The following is a 19,545-nucleotide window of genomic DNA, read 5'->3' as shown; positions in this document are numbered from 1 at the left end:
TTCTCATTGAAAGAAATAAAAAAGTAGAAGAAACAACTATTCATTTAAACTTATCTCTTATCTTTTTACTAAAAAAAAAATCAATGTTTTGTTCAGCTTGCCTTCAGATTTGGTTTCTTCAGATGCTGCAGAAGAAAGTGCACATTACTGCTGCCGTGCCATTTCCTCTTATTCTAATGCAAAAGCCAAAACCCCTCCCTGGATACAAATGAATGTCAATTCTTATAGATTCAAGAAACGGCCAAGAGGTAAAAGGAAACACGGTCATCACTTCTGGTACGTTGAAGCCCTTAGGGCTGAACATGTCGTTTGACTGTTCTTACCTGTCTGGGGTCCTATCCAACAGTTTCCACGATGCTCCTGTCTTCCAGTCATATCCGAGATTGTGTGGAACACTACAGAAAATTATTGATGAAAGGTTCTGTACAACAGAGTATATCTATGACCACGTGCCTTATTCAGGAAACATTCATACTGTTCTCAGTCTTTCCTAAGAGCGCCCTTCCTGCAAGACTTTGTCTAAGGACAACCCTAATGGGTCTGGAATCTAAGAAACTAGGAAACCGAAATAGGAAACAACCAAGGACCATTACAGAATTCATTTGTAACTTGCAGAATCACATAACTGAGGTCAGAAGGGACCTAAGGAGCTCCACCAGCCTGATCATCCACTTGAAGCAGAGCAAACTTTGACATTAGATCAAGTTGCTCAGAAGGCTTAGCCTGAGCAACTGACTGAGAGTGCTCCCAAGACAGTGTAAGGAATGGAGGTGCAATCTGACCGTATGATGTTGAGCCCCCAGAATAGAGGAGTATTTACAAAAGATACGGCATAATGACAGGCAGGCCTCCAAGGTTTTGGTGGCTGATCTTAGAAAGACTTAACATTCTGGTGACCATTGTAACCTTTTGGAAATACTGACATGAATAATCAGTGAAAGAACTGCGTCTCTGCGCTGATTAATGTCACTCTGGTCTCGCACGCATTCAGTCTCACTGCCTGCTCTTCAACTGAGAGTCAATTTCTGGCAAGCACTTCTGGCTGGGGCATGAGTCATAAGAACAGAAAATATTTCAAAATCTCTGTGATACAGATTCATTTGAGAATATAGGCAAGGGCTCCATACTATTCTTTACACCATCTAACACACGTCAGCCAGGGCTGTTCTTCATACAGAATAGCAGAGATTGAAGCTTTGCCTATGCCACTACCTTGAAAATATTCTCTTGTGTGTTTGCAATGCAAAAATTTAAGAATCTCTTTATCTGAATAAAGAGCTTACTTTATAGTTACAACTATTTGGCCTACAGTCTTCTGGATTCTTATGAAGCTTTGTCAGTCACAGGAGAACAGCTCAGCTAGAATCAGGATGTATGTGAAATGATTAAGTACAAGTCTCCAGTGGCTCGTCTGAAAGGGAAGTTGATGGCTGCTTATTTTCTAGAATTCATAACATGTATTAAGATGGAAGCATAGAATGGTTACAGGTGTAGGCACAAGGGAGTCCGAGGAACACGTAGCAATATAGGTAATCAAACCAAAATTACACTATAAAGAGAGGAAACAGTAAGCCCTTAAGTTATATTTGGAAAGAATGCTTTTTCTGTGGAATTGGTTCAAGAATTCCCAATCCTCTGGGGAGGACTGGGGAAGTCTGGGAAGATCTTCACCCAAACCTAAACTTCCCAGCTAGGAGAAATTAACTCTTTTACTTCTTAGGGAACACAGTAGAAGCTCTCCTCTTTTGCTTTTCAGCATCCATCCTCCTTTAAAGACTCTTAGCTTTGCTATCCTCTAAGTTCCCACAGTATCCATTAAAAAACCTCTTTATCTCTTACCCTAGGGAACTAAAGCCTCTTTTGCATCATTTCAAGCCTCCATCCATTCTGCTATCCAGACACTGGGAATGTTGTGTCAGTTCCTTCCCATTCTCAAACTAGTAAAGGCTGCTTTGACTTCTGAGCCTTGGAGAAGAATTAGGATCTTGAAGCAGCAGGGACAGAAATTTTCATAGAGCTGGGTGGTGGGAATTCCCCATTCCAACCCTTTCTTTCAGCTACCAGAAACATGTTGCTTTACATATTACCTCTTCTACTGACTTCCAAGTAAATCTTGAAGAAAGTCTTCAGTTTCCAAATATGAAACACCACAGATAGATAGAGGACAAAGACTGCAAGACTGCATGCATGAAAGCATGTGCACCACTGTATGTATATCTATAAACATACAAACACAATCGCATCCATGTGAGAAAGCACTGGAGAGGAAGGTGGCCTTGAGCGAACTGCTGTAACTCCGCCGGATGACAGACTGCGAGCAACAGCTGGGAGAAGCTCAACATAAAAAAATAAGCACTTCTGTATGGGAAGAAATATTTTTTTTCAGTCTGCTTGGATATAAGCCCTGCAACACAAGCTAGAAAAATAAAGCAAAAGAATCATAAAACAGGATTTTATTGAGAGAGATGGTGTGGGCCTCTGCTGTTTACAGTGAAATACTTAGAGTCATCTTTTATCTCCAGGGATTTGAACTCTCCAAATCATTTATCGGATGAGATGAGAAAGGAAATCTCAGTCTGTAAGAGAGGCAAGGCGCTGATTCTAAAAGATCCTTTATATCTTATGCATGTTCCATTGTTTCTTCATTCAAGTGACCCTTCAATTTATGTCACTATTTCATATTATTATGTTATAATACCTATCTTAGCGTGCTCTCTCTCCCCTTCCCTCTCTTTTTAGTGCAGAGGGTTTTCCTTTACCTAATTTTACTAATAAGATGGTTCATTTACTTGTTTATTCACTACAGTTTATCCTTATCCATATTGTGGAAGCATATGGTGGGATATGTAAAGTAAGAAAAGGTAGCAATAGAGAAATACTTTCCCTAATTTGGGCTAGTCAGTCTCTTAAAGTCTTCTCTTAACACATCTTAATATTCATCTTGATCACCACTGTAGTTCTTCTCTTCATTAATAATGTTAACAATGGTAACAAAAGGTGTTGGTTTTCCTTCCACATCCATTTATCCACACGACAGAATCTGAACAATTGTGGAGTTACAAATGCTCTGCTTTGCTCTGCTTTGTGGTTCAACCACACCTTGGAAATTCAGTACTCTCAATTTTTTTCTGATGAGACAAACAGCCAGTATGCTATTTGGCTTTCGTCTACTAAAATCCTGAGCTGAGTAGAAATAAAACAAGAATAGAAACAAATTCCCATTCAGCTGTTAAAACTTTCAGTGTAGGTTATTCATATTAGCTCTTTGAAAAAAATGGACAAATGAAAAACAATCGCAACTTTCAAATTAATAAGGTGCCAGCAACTGGAAATCCAGCACTGAAGCTTTGATCAAATTTTTAATCAAATACTCTCCCATGTACATGCTGCAATTCATATTGTGTTCTTTATCTTAAAGCCAGTCTATAATAACACTCAACCTATAACAACCCACCACATAATAACACGTTTTTTTTCAACATAACCACTTGGGTTTTTGCTAAAACAACTGCCATCATTGAGTGGTTGTCAGGTGACATATGGTACAAATAAGATGCAAATAGTATTTTGCAAACTATTATGCTTAAAAAAAAGTCTGTTTTCGATGAGCTAATACGTGAGACAGTCTGTCAACAACTTAGGACAAAGCAATTCATACAAATACTAAGAGAAGTATCTTGTGTAAAATCTCTTGCACTAAGGATTGTCTTAAAATATTAATTGTATCTCCCCTAAGGTTTAAGAGTTCAAAAATTCTTGGTGGCTTGTGTTTGAATGAATGAGATACTCTTCTATCATGTATGGAAAAATTATTGGTAAACCTTTCAAAATAGCTCAGTGGGACCCTCACTGGGTTACCCTGGGCTCAAGTCTCTAGTGTCACATCTCCACTGACTAGCCTAAGTTTTAAGACATTTTTCTCAGCTTCATCCTGCACTGCAGATACCTTCCGCATGTTGAAGTTCAATGTTTCTGTGAAAAGTTTTGATTTTGATGATAAACATTTTTCTCCAAAAAAAAGCCAAAACCAAAAAAAGGTGAAAAATTCTTGTCTAACTCTACTTTACATTAATCCTTCAGCAGTGAGTCACGTAATAAAGATTTATTTCAGTAAAACTATCGCTGTTGCTATAATATTGTGATAATTTATTTCTTTGAATATCTTTATATAGGAATAATGGACCTTCAGAGACAAAAGACAATTTTTGTACCCTGATTCCTCTTTGAATGGATTAAATAATATCAGGAACTTTACCGAACAGTATTCTGCATATTTGATACACTTCACAGTGCACGCTTAAGAACATCCAGGTATTTCTCTTTCGACTGAGATGTCTACTGGTTGTACAAACTATTGAGTAGAGTTTTACAGGCTTTAGGTTTGGAAGGAAACTTAATTCCTTTAGATTCACTGCTTATTTTCTGTTATTTAATTCAAGTTTACAGCAAACGTAAGTTTTAACCAAGTGGCTCTTTGCCAAGAAAACATTGACTAAGACTATGTGAGACATGGTCCATTGCATATTTCTCTTGCTTAAAACGAGGTTATTACAACATGTTAGTAGCAGTGTTCAAGCAAAAAAAAAAAACCAAGGCAACTCCTCAGACAGTTCTTTCTTTCCTCTCTCAGCTTATTTTTAATTTGGTCCTGTTCCAAATGACAACATTATGATTAGAGAGTAATATTCCATTATGTATGAGTGAGCATTCAGAAAGCAATTAATGTTTAAGAAAACATTTTCAAACACCGAGGATTTTATGAATTTAATCCTGAAATACTTAGCATCTGAAAAGAAACTAAAAATACTGAACTGCTATGCACTGTTGACCTGGCAGGACCTTTTGCCAATCATTCTCCTCTCCCACCTGGAAATATTTCCTTTTGTTATAGTTTTTCAAGTTTTTATTTTAAAAACTATTAATGATCACACTTGATTTTACATTTGTGGCTTCTTTTCTCAGAAAAATTCCTATCAGTCAGAAGTGATTTTATGCCAGATCATGTGTTGATAGAACATTTTCAACAAAGTCTAATTCTGGAGTCTCCTTTTTCTAATATTTCACTCATTTAGACAAAAGTCCAAGACTCTACTTTCATCCTGATGAAGAAGAATGAGTAAACCTAGAAATGTTAACCACAGCAATGTACAGCTGACAGCAGTACTGAGATGACCAATAACTCATTACACTGAATATCCTGTATCCACTTGAATTCTCTGTTTATTCATACTTTTCCCTCAAGATGTCCCCAAAAATGTTCATAAATAGGAATGATTTACAACTCAAACCTGTCAGAATAAGGCTATGGTCAAAGGCATGGATAACTACAAACAAGTTTTCCCAGCACATCAAATCAAGAAACTCAGAATCTGCACTGCATTTATACAAGTCTTGCAGGGAGAACTTTGTGAAATATAGTCAGAGAAAACTGGGCTGAAAATAATTCTCTAGGATAAACTCAAGACAAACTTTACCAACAACAGGTTCAAATCGCTAGAAGTAAAACACAACAAATTACTGAGCTGGTAAGAGCAAAAAAGCTGTATCACAGAGCAAGCCTTACATAAAATAATGCAAATCTGAAACATCTGCAGATGCATTTTGCATTAAATAATTGCCATTTATAGAAAAAAAAAATCTTCATCCTTCAACAAAGGAGATCATAACAGAAGTTTCTAAATATTCACAAAAGACAAAAAGTGAAAGTGCAACATAAAATGAGAATAAAATAAACTTTTAATGTATTATATATGACAAATTTAAAATAAGGTATCCTCTCATAATATTTCACCCCAGCAATCAGATTTTGTTTTGCAGCATCATGATCTTGCAGTAGAGAAGCAGCCCACAAGAGAATCTCTCTCAACTGTAGGGTGCAACACTTAGCCAGTGAAGCACAGCAGCAGCTGTGAATCTCAAGAAACTCTCCGTGCTTTTAGCTCTCCTACTTTGGATTTCACTCTCCTCAGCCATTATGGCCTGAATTGCAAATTTTGCATCACCTTTGCCTTTCAGCTACTTTTATTATTCTGACTTGACATTTCAGATTATTAAAGTTGTGAATGATCTTCATATGTTGGTCTAGCTCAATGAAAACGTAAAGCAAATTTCAGTGCAGACACATAGCTTCATGGACTATGTTCTGTTATCTCTTTCCAGCAATGTCTTTTACAGTCTAAAAACCAAAACAACTCCTCCGCATCAATCAAATTCACCTCTGAAAATTATCCATTTGAAGTGACAGAACTAGATGAATGTTTTGTCAAAAGGTTTCCTGATTTACAACTACTCTGATTTACATCTTGAACGTTCCTCTGGGACAGGTGCAGATTACATGACATATTCCTCAGGAAAGATTTTGGCTTTCCATTTGTTTTTGAAGGAAGCAACAGTAAAATATTTTTAATGGAAAAAAGATGAAATGTGCGGATTAAAGCCTAGTGTGCTAGTTGCCCAGAACCTTGCTCTAAATCTCTCCCTCAGCAATGCCAGCTCCACTTCCTTGGTTAAAAGCTCTACTATCGCACATGCAAAGGGATGTTCATGTTTCTCTTGTGCCAGAACAGCTGGAGAATGGAAGCTTTCAAAACTGTTCTGCATAATAAGCAAGTATTATCAAGTCCATCAAATCAGAGAGACAGGTACAGACCACCAAAATGTCACGTTTAATCCTTTCCACACAGGATACCCAAAAGACAACACCCATATTTCACATTCAGTTAAATTATTAGAGGGGTTATGATATATATGCTTTGAACCTACTAAGGAGTTTTTCAGGAAAATGGAAGAACTATCAGCCTCAGTATTTTTAAGTGTAAAAGAAGCCGAAATGAAAATAAAATAAATCTGACAAGCAGTGTTTTGAAAAACAATATACTGAAAACGTTTTCCTTAATACTGCTTTATAAATTAAAGAGCTGCAAAAAGAACTAAAGCCAGTTGTTCACCTTTCAGAAATCTTTTACATTTTTAGATTAACCTTTCAATCCTGTTCACTTATACATATACATACTGATATGTGTTTTCATTACACTAGCACACTGATAACTTTGGCACTTTCAGACTTTTTTATGTTTCACTGGGCAAGGTTAATCCACCTCAGATATGATTTTTGGCATGGAATTTCCTCTATTCCAAAGCAGGGGGGCACAACTGTCTCTACACTGAAAAACTAATTTAGCTGTAGCGGAATACTTGGCTGTGCAAATACAATCAATGAAACAAATGACCATGCTTTACTCCCTTCTCATTTTGAGATACGATCAGCAAGGTGCCTTGCCTCTTCCTTTTCACACCTTCACTCAGTTTGGAAAAAACCCACAGCACTGCCTAGAATTCTAAATATGTTATAGTCCATGTACAGCATAGCAATCTAATGAGCCTGAAGATCAGTGTTATTTGCCCTCAGATGGGTCATACGAGCATGCAAGTGTGAAAACAGAAAGGAGTAGTGGTGAAGGAGAAGCGTGCCAAAACTGGTGCAGTTTTGCCCACACTGTCTTGTGGGGTGAACTACTCCAAAACTGTGCCCAAGTGCTGTCTTGGAGAAAGCAGCCCAAAACAGTGCCAAATAAGAAGGCAGTAGTTTTTAAGTGTGGCTGACCAGAGGTCTAGCCCTTAGTCTTGCTCCTCAGACCAATTTTATCGAGCAGTAATGACAGATCCAGAGCATCCAGGTAACATTATTTTATCAATTCGAGCTACAGTCGCAGCCAGTTCACTCCTCCCTTTCTTTAGGGCTGGAAGAAAGTAAGCCCAAAATAGTAATTTTTGTTAAAAACAAAAATGTGTTTACTTAAATGTACTACTTGCCCACTCAACCACTGACGTAGAAAGGTCAAAAACAACAGCTAAACAGTCATGTTTCTTCTTTGTACTTCTTCACAACAAAATCTCTTTGTTTCATTTGACACATCTTTTTCTAAAACTGAGTCTGAGGAAATGGAAAATCTGTATATTAGGAAACAATACAATCATTTCTTTGTTTTCCTAGGCAATACTCCAATTCCCACATGGCTAATAATGAGAACTTTGCACAACTGGACCATTGTCTCACAAAAGTAATGGCCTAATGGTGTTATTTACTATTATATAGATAAGTAAGGAGAGAAAAATAGCTCCAAATTATTGGCATTTCAAAAGTAGGAATTATGAGTTCAGTATTAAAATTCCTAGATGTTAATCTGCTCTACAGTTTAGGTTGTCCACAATCTAAAACACAATGATGATCACATCAAGTACTCCTAATTCAGATGACAGTTATTATCACTTAGATGAATGATACATTACTACAGCGGGTTGTAAAACTGAGCAACTCTAAACTTGAACTCAAATCCTAATCCACAGTAGCTAAACAACTGATCACACACACACGTTGGGATTGATTACTCACAAGTTTAAAGTTAGTTACATATATGATTAGGTGTTCTTCTGATTCTGGTCAGTAGGAAGGACCAAATTAATGCAAAACTAAACCCATGCCTTTTGAATTTACTTCTGATATAATTTTAATGGTTTGGGCTTCTCAGCCTGCTCTACATAACTATTAATGGACTTCCTAAAAAGCTATCAGAGTTGACAACCTCTGACTGTGTGTGAAAGAGACACAGGAGTGTGGGAGGAGAAAGAGTTGGAAGATGGCAGCTTGTCCAGAGTTCAGATAATTAAGAGTGTTGGACAGCCAAGACTCTGCTTGGTTTATTCCTTTTTTGAACACTTCAAGTAAAACATGGCTAATGTAGATCAGTTTTCACAGAGAAAAATACATTTTCTTTGGCAAAACATGAAACAATAACCTATTATTCCAAAGTTGGAGTGCTGAATGAAACGAAGTGGTAATGATTTTTGGAAAACAAAGTATCAAGGACCATATCTCCTGATGGTAGAAAATTTAATAGGGTCTTTTTAAACCACCAGTGGATTTAGTGTCATTAGGCTCTTTTATACAGTACTTATGTTCTTTTTTATTTATTGCAGGAGTCCTTTTTATATAGAAGAAGAAATTAAAAAAAAAATATGATGTTCTAGCCTTGAAATCAATAGTCTAATTCACATTGCTTTCAGTGTGCTGGAATTCAACAAGAGTTTCTTTTTAGCTCACGGTCTTGCTTATCTACAAGGTGTGTACAGACTAAATGGAGAACTACTTCCTCTTCTTATGGTTCTCAGTCAGAATGTAGTTGAGAATAAATCTCTTCGAGAACTTAGAAGACTAGTTACAAAAGGACATTATGCCTCCAGCAGTTTTTCTTTGTCTTTTCTTGAGCTAAGTATGCTAGATTCTCAGGCGCTACTAAAATTTACAAACACTCTACTGTTTCACTACAGTGAAACCTGTTCTTTCCATCACCTTCAAGCAGCTGCCACAAATCTTAGAGGACACTACCTTTCTCCCCACTATTCAATCCACCTGTGGAAGGCAACTGTCTGCGGAACATCCTCATGGCCACATGGTGCCTCAGCCAGCTGTTTCCATTGTGTGCTGCAGCTGCCACCTGAGAAAGTAGCTAAAAACAAAAATGCTCCAAGCAAGCTGGAAACTGATGGGCAGGTTGCTAGCCAGAAGGGTGGCTTAAAACTGGAGCACAAAAGCTGAGAAAAAGAGTGCATGAAACACAATAGCAAGAACGTAAATGAAGACTCTCGGCAGACAGGAGGGCCCAAAGGGGCTCATCAGATTTCTTTCCCCTTGAGCGACTCAGTCCATTGCTAGAACCAGATTAATACCTTCTCCTCTCAACATACTCCAGGAGAGAAGAAATCTTGCTCCAGCCCTCTCCCCTGCTAGGAATGAAGATTGGTAAAGACTCGAATGAGAGACTTCTAGAAGATAGTGTGGCAGTGAAAATGTTCCCCAGGACTCACATACGTGAGGGACTTATCTTGAAGTAAGACTAAAACGGGATTTAAGTGGTACATGGGGCCTGTACTGGCACCGTACATATAAGCAACTTTTAGTCTCCATGAAGGAGAATGCATTCAAATGAAATAGTGAGGGCCTGAAACACTGAGGTATGCAGATAGCCCAAATCCCTCAAGAACTGAGAGGGGAGATAACTCACTCATGATAAGAAACAAAATCAGGTAGTAAAATTAAATTACCTGTTCGCCCTAAATAGTCACTTTAATGGGACAAATCCACAGATGACATAAGCACAGAACAGGCTGGCTTTCATTGAAAGTATCCAGATTTACAACAGCTGAAGATATGACCCAATAATCTTAAAATGAATATTCCATCTATTCTGTCCACCTTTGCCAATTACTGTTCCATATTTTTTTAAATACAGTCTTCAGAAAAACTTATCATTGCTTTATGGAAAGGAGTTCAACAATTTACTCCGCAACATTAATATTAAGAAGGTGGTGAGCTGGTACATCATTACTGGCTAACTGCTTATCTCTGGCGGGCAGAGAAATTGTGTCAATTTTAAATAACTGAACAATTATTAAAAAATTATGTTTGTCATTAATCTAAGTTAGCAGTGTTGCCAGTCACCACCGGTTATGGTAACTAGTTTCCAGATTTACGACAGAGTTGTACAATATACCAGTTAAAATCAACACACTTCTCTACGGTTGTGAAAGTGCATCACTAGATTCATGAATTATATTAGGCTTCCTTTGTAAATTTCTATTTTGGGAAGATACACTGTGTGCAATGTTAGATTATTTAATAGTGCAATGTTAATGTCATTTATTACAATTAAAAATAGATCTGATCTTGTTTTTAATGTTTATCTTTACTAGTCCTTGCTTCTAAGACTGTGTTTGACTGCTAATTTGGTAATCATCTCAAGGAACTGGAATGAAACACTTTAGAAAATAAAATGCCTAACCTAATCGCATTTCTTAAAAGAAATTTCTTAAAAGAAATTATGCATGGGTGTGCATGAATGTGCATGCACACACGTGCTGCCCAAATTATTAAATCACTGAGCTTCCTTTTAAAATCTCTTTAGAGCTAAGTGAAAGAAAACCTCTGTTTTCCATTGCTTTTATATGGACTATAATTTAATTTGCAAAGTAGAGGAAAGCCTTTATTAATAAAAAGCATGAAATTACTGTTACATTTTCCAAATAAAATCTATTACCTGAAAAACTGCCTTTTAAAATGCTTTTAAAATTCTAAGTTATGTAAATTGAAATGTTAGGTGGAAACATTTTACTACTGGTGAATGTTGTGGAGCAGAGTAGCAAAAGAAGAATGTGTAGTGTGATGAATAGAAAAGGCAAGTTTTCAAAAAGTGGGTGCCATATTTAAGTTCTTCAGTTCACGTCGTAACATTTAAACAAGAATCCTAATTAAAAGAGGTACACCAGCTCCTTCCCTTAAATTGAGTGGGGCTCAACTACTTTGGGCAGCTAAACTTATATTAAGCATCATAGGTGAGTTAGGCTTTCCAAAAATTACCAATTTTTGAAATTGATAGCCGTCAGCCAGCAAGCGTATGTCATGTGAAGTATTTTCGCACCTAAAACTAATGACTGCTTAGTTTACTTTGGGTGTAAGCAGTGACACCACTTGTACTTTCAAGAATGAAAATTACAGAGGTGGCTACTATTATTTCTATCTACTGTGTCTGCTGATCTTTCCACGCTCTTCCAGGTTTTGACCTGGTCATTAGGTGAATTTGTTCTCCAAAATCAGTAATCTGCTGCTATTGTTGACAGCTTGATCCACGAATGCATCTACTAAACAAGCAAACACAGTACATGAACACTGGTCATGTTGATTCTCGTCCAGAATTGGCACTCTAGATATGCTTGTTAATAATTTCCAGACCCAAAGAGCTTCCAATTAAATAAAGAGCAAGAAAGTATTATTTTTCAGATAAGGAACTGAAAATCTGAAAAACATTATTCTAAGTAAACATTAAGCCTGAGGCAATGCGCGAAAGAGAATCCAAATATCCATAACACAGTCTGCCACCACAGCGTTCCTCTTTCCATGTATTATCTGCTTGTTCTGGCTAACAAGGCCCTGGCAGCAAGACTCATAAGCTTACCAAGCTAACAGGGGAAGTTAGCAGATTCTAAGGCTTAGTGGGCAATGTACTCTGCAGTTAAATTATCTATATCTTGACTTGGATAACCCTAAAATTTGAGTAATATACATTTTTCACATCAGCCAGCTGTGTGCAGGAAGCTAAATAATCTGTATGACCTTAGACGCCTCCTAATTCCTTTCAGTAGGTAAACGAAGCTGAAACCCATCCAGCACAGCGTGCTTCTGGGACAGTATCAGACTTTGGAGGGTATCACAGATGAAAATTCCTGTCTATGTTCAGTGCACTTCTCACCCCTATGCCATTCACTCAGGTACAATTTGGCAGCAGCTGTATCTAGCCCACTCTTTTTAGGTAGGTGTCTGTTTTTAACATCCTTGCGAATAAACGAGGAATTGCCACAGAAAAGCTCAGTGTAGCCACAGAAAAGCTCAGTGTAGCGCACTGATTCTCTGATTTCTCTGACTGTTGCAAGCACCAGATGTTTTCTAATGCCTTCAGGAGTGGGCATCCTGTCTCCTAGATTTCTCATAATATGACCCCTAAAGAAAATTACATCCATGTCTCTCTTGTGGGTCAGCAAGATAGCCCTGAAAACAAAAATGATTACAAAAAAACTACGTTTCTAAATTGTAAGAAAATGTATATTTATGAAAAGTAAATCTCTTCAAATATGTACTAAAATAGATGAATGTATACACATACACACAAATACATGCTAACTTCAAGACTTAATCAAATGATCTCCCTCTGGGAAAATACAGTCCACATCTCAGGTAGAAGATACCTTTACTCTTGTTTATTTAGGGATAAATAGCAAATCCCTATTTATACAATTTACAAGTATTATTTATGGCAAGTGCCCACAATCTTGTACAACTTTAGGATATGTGCAGGTAAAAAGAAGTTTAGCAAGATTTTCCATCTGCAAGACGATAATCACAATATTTAATATATACTCAGTAGCTGATGATATCTCCAATTACTAGTGTACACAGGGAGAAAAAGTGCTTAAAAACCAGTCCATGGTCAGATGATACGAACTGGGTTGCTACCAGTTCAAAATCAGAAAATACAATGAATATTCAGAAATATTCTATTAGATATGGGTATGTATAGTTTTTGGCATTATATTTTGCCACATTAAATTATACTGTCCCAGATAAGGAGGGGAAACTTTATTTTTGAATAAGCTGTTACTCAGGGTGGAATATCTGCTGTATATTACCCAACAGTACATTATCAGACTGCTTGAGCAGAATTTGGCAAAAAAAGTGAGGGGGAGGGATCTACACATGTCTGCGTTGCAAAGTAAAGAGGAATAAGTCTACAGATATCTAGCAGGTTTTCTCGCGACTTCACAGGAGCTAAGAAAAGACAGGCAGACTGATGATGTTCCCACTGTTCATTCACTCTAGAAATCACTTCTAATTGTACAGGAAAACTATCAACTCACTGGGCACGTTTAAGGACTCTAGACTAGGCATTTTATATCTAGTATTACTAGGTTAATGATAAGATGGTGGAAGTCTCGGTTATGCTTCTGGCACTGTCAGAAAACTGGCTGGCTAAAAGTGATTCCTCTGTATTTGACAGGTATGCTCATTATGCGTATTATTATTATCCTGCTCATTTCAGTGAAACAAACATCTTCATAACTCTATTTTATTCCCACTAATACTTACAGAGATCATGCAGGTACGAAAGTATGATCTATGCTCTTTCCTACCTCACGCTTCATCAGAAAATGGTTACATTTCAAGCTGTTGTCTTTGCTTTGCAGGGAGGAAAGCTTTTGCTTTCATGGATCTGAACTAGTTGAACTGTAAATGACAGCTCAGTTCATTCATCATTACTAAACACGCGAAAAATCCCAGCTTGATTTTCAGATCACAGGGTAGTACAGAAGACAGAAGGCCACGTTCTTATGCAGAGAGCCTTGAAATAACAGCATAGTGAATAGAATAATCACTGCAGGCAATGATATAGTTATAGAGGTCCTTCTATTGCACAGATAGACAGCGGATGGCAGTTACCATCAGAACAGAGCTGTTACATCTCCATAATCACTAAAAGGAAGTGTTAGGCAATCTACTGACTCAAATCAGACTGACATGCCAAGGGGTAAGAGGTTCCCTCATGTGTGTCCCTCATGACACACATGAGAAATCTGACATCTTCAGAAGAGGTCAGAGAAATCACAAGAGCAGGATCCTTTATAAGCAAGCCAATGCTACCTGGAAATCTTATTTTGCAGAATTTAAGGAATCAAATTTTGGTTCTAGCTCAAATCAGAAAATGCAGAAAAGTACAAATGGTATCATATCAATAAGACTTGAACACTTCTTTTCCTCAGGCAGGATGGGGGCAGAGGTAAATAGTTTTTTAAGCCAATTTACCCACACCCAGTACTGAAAAGATAACAAAGAGGGTCTAAAAAATAGCCTTCTTGTTGGTTTAAAACAAACAGAGAGTTTGTCACTGAAAAAGTCATGGATAAAGTTCACTGCAACAGAAAATGGCTATAGTAATAATAGCAAATATTCTTACCAGTAAAGTTGATGGGCTACTTGGATGCTCTGAAGAGAGCGATTCAGCAAGAGTTTCACTAGAGGGCTTTCAAGGCTCCATTCAAACTTGAGCACCTTAACAGATAAATTAATAACAAGAATCACTGACATGCTGGTTTTGCTGTTTTTCCTTTATAACAAAATTAATCAGAAAGGACATCATCTTTATAGCTCAAATGAAGTAATCCAACATACGGAAAATGCCCTGAAAATGCAATAAGCAAAGAAATTTCAGGACATAAGCATTTGTCACCATCTTTAAGAAAGGCAGGGATCCTCAGGATTCTGGCTATGATAACATATATGCAAATATGCAGTCCTCCACCCTTTTCCCCTTGAAAACTAAAAATACTATATTCAATTTTTTACCTAATTACCTAGTTCAAAAAATAAACTCCATCTGAAAACTTATTTGTGAACCAGAGGCTGCAAAAAGACAAAGGCCCTATAAGCTTCCTACAGTGCTGCATGCTGTAAAGGTGTGAGAGAGTCACTACTTCACAGTAATGGATTACATAGATATGTGTATACACACAAATATATAAATACTTATGTATACCTGTGTATATATAAATATATGTGTTTGCCTGTGTGCAAATGTATAAAATCACAGGAGAATCTGAGGAGCTCTGACATGCAGAACTGTAAGCAACGCGTGCATGCAGTGTTACACAGTAAGGACATAAAGCTTTGAAGGTGGCTTATTCCTCTTTAACTACAAAACAGAATCTATCCAACCACAAAGTAATTGCTTTCAAAGCAGCTGGGCCTATAACGTGTAAAACATTCATTTCCAGTGAAAAGCAATGTACATCTTTAAAGAGACTATTCTACACCTAAATTGCCCTAGTTACTATGAACTGACAATGATTTTCCCTATAACGGTGGTATCTGTACTTCAATATTGTATACAGCCATCAGGAAAACTGATTCATTGTAACACCCTTTGCTTCTTTGACTGCAATGAAACCCTGCCACCACTAGCCCCTGGTCTGACGGTCCCAGCAGCATTTCTCTTGTTCAGATGCCTTTTTTTTTTTCTTTTTTTCTGAGGAAAGGCCTTCTTGCAGTATACAGAAAAAATCACTCAGCATGCCAAAAGAAAACTGCAGTCTCTAGAACAATCTATTGCACAGCCCTGTTGTTAATTCAATCACTGCATCAGCTGATCAGTCTTTTTTATTTATTCCTCTCATAATATATCAATCAAATGAAAAGAATCAGAAGTGTTTAATGAAGTTATTGATCTGGACAGAAGACTTTCTTGGATATCAATTTCTTCCTTACCTGAACCAGCTGTGGGAGGTATTCTAACAATTCATCATTTGACAGATTTTCTATTTGTTGGACTGCTGTTCTGCGAATATCTTGATCTGGAAAACTAGAGCAAAACAAATAGATATCATTAAGAGCTACTGAGCCACTGCTGATGCACTGCCACTCTCCAGAGCTCTCACTGATATAAAATGTAGAAAAATAAGTTTACTCTCAGAATGGAATAGAAAAAAATCAATTCATTTGCTTTACTGTAACAAGAGTCAAGAAACACACAGCAGATAACTTAATTGGATGGACTGTTACAATTCCCTACAAGGAAAAATAACCACAACACTGATCTTCAGATACCTTTATTAACCTGTGCCATCATATATTGTAATTTTCTTTATTTATATTGAAATACGAAGTAAATTATGGACTTTCCCTTGTTGTTCTTATTTATCTGAAACGGGGAATTTCTGTGCAATGGGAACTTTTAACAGTCACTTGAAGACTATTTTTGTTCTGAACTCCAACACAAAAACTTGAAATTTCCCACAGAAAGGGTTTGTTTCAGATAATTTACTCCAGCGTTAACTCTTCTGGTTCATATTGAAACACAATAAAATATTTTTAAACAGGAGTAAATTTGAAATGGAAAATATGTTCTCTTTTTAAAAATTTGCCTAAAACAAAATTTTGTAAAATATTGACATATTTGTACAAAAAGGTTCCAAGTCAGTGAAACAGCCCTTTCTGATGTGAAAATGTTCAATGAATATTCAGGATAAACTCCATTCTGAACAAATACTGACTGAAATCACCGTGGACGTGGGCCAACTACAGACTTCACCGTGGAGCTCTAGAAGTAATAATGATAAAGAGGAAAAGATGGTGTAGCAGCAATGATAAAACAGGGAAAAGAGGCTGGATAATGCAGGTGGTCACAATATTTTTCTTCAAAAAGAAAAAGAAGGCAATCCAAGTGTAACTTGGCTGTCCGATCAAAACTGACTCTTAAAAGAACTTTTTCTCTCTTTTCAGAAGACAAAATAAAGGTTAAAGTGTTTCTCAACTTTTGAAAGCTGACAATAGTCTTTTAAGGATTTCTTTTGAAAAAAAATGCAACATAAAACTGACTTCTACTTTTGATGTGCTGTAGACATGAAATTAATAATGACACTCGCAGAACCTCACATACACAGAAGTTAGCTAGATTGCTTCCCAGGTGGCCGTTTTGCTACTGCCCTGTTTTTACAAGGAAAGGCCAGCAGCAGAGCCGCTCTTCTGGGTATGTCTGTTATGTGGTATCATCCCTAACTACTTGTCAGTACCTGCAGTTTGTCCGTTGCCATCCCAAGAGCTCTGTCTTGCCCTGAAGCAAAGTGGGAACGCACTTTCCCACAAACCTTTCTGTTGCCAAAGCCACAAGACTGGTGAGAGCTCTGCCGCAGGGGCAGAAATGTCTTCTATCAGCACCACAGCCAACCAGATATTGTTCAAAATTGTTCGTGCCCCTTCTCTGAGGGCAAGTCCCTGCCCCACAGAAAGCTGTGAACCCCACCACTTCTGAACGGCTAGGGCTACGGCGCTCTTTTGAAAATCTCAGTCTCAGTCTCGCTGATTTGGCAGCATAGGCACATGTACCAAATGAGGAGTAAAGGCCACAGATTTTGCTGTCAGTTCAGCCTAGAGGAAATCCTTTGAAATCAGAACTGTCATGTATGGCAGAGGGCATCACAGGGCCACCAGTATTACTGCTTTATGTGCTCAAAAAGCAGACTGCTCTGTTCCCAGCTTTCCAGTCAGCACCTTTTGCCAACTATATATCCAGCTGAAAAATAAATCAGAAGCAAAACACAAGGTACAGTACCACACTGGCAGCAATTATTGCTGATTGCTATCAAGAGAGAAGGAGAAGAACTTGTAAAGGTAAGTGTTCAGAAGTATAATGGCACTTTTAAGTTTAAAAAAATAAACCGAAGCAAAACAATACACATCCCCCCACATATGCTTTGATCATCAAATTAATTGTGGGCCATCTAATAAAAACATGTGCATTTAGAAAACAAATGGTTGATAGTTGCACCTACTTGAAAGGCCTGGCTTCTGTGCTACAATCATCTGCCATCTGTAGCACTTTGAAATTCTCCTTTAACAATACTGCTTGGTTCAGATTTTAATATTTTGTCCGTTTTGGTACACATTTGATGATGTTTTTAATAAAGTCCATAATTGTTTGCATAATGATGAGAGGGATTTGATCAGGAGGGAGGGAATACTTTTCAAATAAATAATCATTTTAGTCCCAAATTAGCTTATTTTGCAAGGGTTAATTTTTATTCTTTTTTAATTCTAGATAACCTCTTCAGAATATGAAGTTGCTACTTCAATATTCACATGGCAATTGAGAACAAAACACGTTTGAATAAAGACTGCATATTAAAAAAAAAAATCCCTTTTAATCATCCTATCATCTAATAGCGCAATTGCTCCAAAAGCTTGTGTGCCAAGACTGTGCAGATAATATGGAAATTAGTCTTTCCCTTTCCCTTCTTGCCTAGTTCAACAGGTTACTGAAGAATGAAATATGTTCTTTACAGGCACCAAGTCAAGCAGAAAAATGTTATTACTTAGTTACTGCTTGTCCTTACTAGCAGCCAGCTTTTGAATATATCCAATGTTACGAGAGAAACTCCTGTAGTTTTCCAGCTAAACAAAAAACGACTAAATTATTTTAATCTCAGGATTTCCAGAAAATCTAACATTTGATTTCTTTCTAATTAATCTGCCAAAAATCAGAACTAGGGCTACATCCAAGTTACCAAAAGTATTTCTACAATATATGATTAGAATAATGATGCACTCAAGAGCATAGGCGCTGCAGTGAAAACTCTAGAGGTCAATTTGTTTCGGAAAATATGGCTCTTCTCATTTTGTTCTTGAATGAGATTTTGGGCAATTTGTTGCTCTTGGTTACTAAACTGTTTCCTTCAGCATGTAAATTTTAAAGTTGAAGGCTTGAAATTGAGTTGAACCATTCTGAAGGAATGACATGTCCTCTTAACCACTTAACAATTTGTTAAGCCTCAAATGTAATACCCACTGCTCTCTTGAATTTTGTTGTTGTTTAGGGCCACAGGAACAATAGAAAAATATTTAATGCTGCTTTACCCCACACATTTGTATTTAAGAATTTGAGCAAACATTTAACATCCTGAGAAACATTAGCACTACAGCAACACTTACAAATTCAACCAGTATTTTATAGTGCTTATGCTACTCATGCTTACATTCACAAGCTTTATTTTCTAAAAGCCACTAACAGGGCAAGGTCCAGAAGCTGATCTGAATAAAAAATCTTCCCCTTCATGCTGCTGGAAACTCTCTCCTCTTGTGATTTTCTAATCAATTAGGGCTAGAGGGCTTTCCCAGTGAATAATCTGGCAAACTTCCGAGTGCTGTGTCAAATCTGATTTCAGTAATTCATAAATTACTCTTGATTAGGGGACACAATTAATTGATTTTTTGGCTCAGTGACTGAATGCAAGAGATCGCTTTAGGCCTAGGAGAAGCAGCTTCAACGCATGGAGATTAGAGGACAGTTGAGTTTCAGGGCTTGCTACGATGAATCCGTAATGATTTACACCTACTGAGAACTCTTCAAGGAAGCAGATGAGATCACTGTACCACAATGGAGCCAACAGTCC

General features: G+C 37.2%; 1 protein-coding gene across 2 annotated transcripts in view; it reads right to left on the bottom strand.

Moving 5' to 3' along the window:
* Nucleotides 1–19,545, bottom strand: part of PIK3C2G (phosphatidylinositol-4-phosphate 3-kinase catalytic subunit type 2 gamma) — a 307,338-nt gene that overhangs the window by 99,547 nt on the left and 188,246 nt on the right. The window contains exons 22-24 of one of the 2 annotated variants that reach the window (XM_068948368.1): nt 15,866–15,959; nt 14,559–14,653; nt 324–395 (exon numbers count right to left, since the gene is read on the bottom strand). In XM_068948368.1, the coding sequence (XP_068804469.1) occupies nt 324–395; nt 14,559–14,653; nt 15,866–15,959 (261 nt within the window). The remainder of the gene's footprint in view (nt 1–323; nt 396–14,558; nt 14,654–15,865; nt 15,960–19,545) is intronic. The other variant, XM_068948374.1, reaches the window with a different exon arrangement.

The sequence above is a fragment of the Struthio camelus genome, chromosome 1 (assembly GCF_040807025.1).
Source record: "Struthio camelus isolate bStrCam1 chromosome 1, bStrCam1.hap1, whole genome shotgun sequence".
In the NCBI taxonomy this organism is placed as follows: Eukaryota; Metazoa; Chordata; class Aves; order Struthioniformes; family Struthionidae; genus Struthio; species Struthio camelus.
Note: the sequence above shows the minus strand (reverse complement) of the source record. Positions and strands in the feature narration are given on the sequence as shown.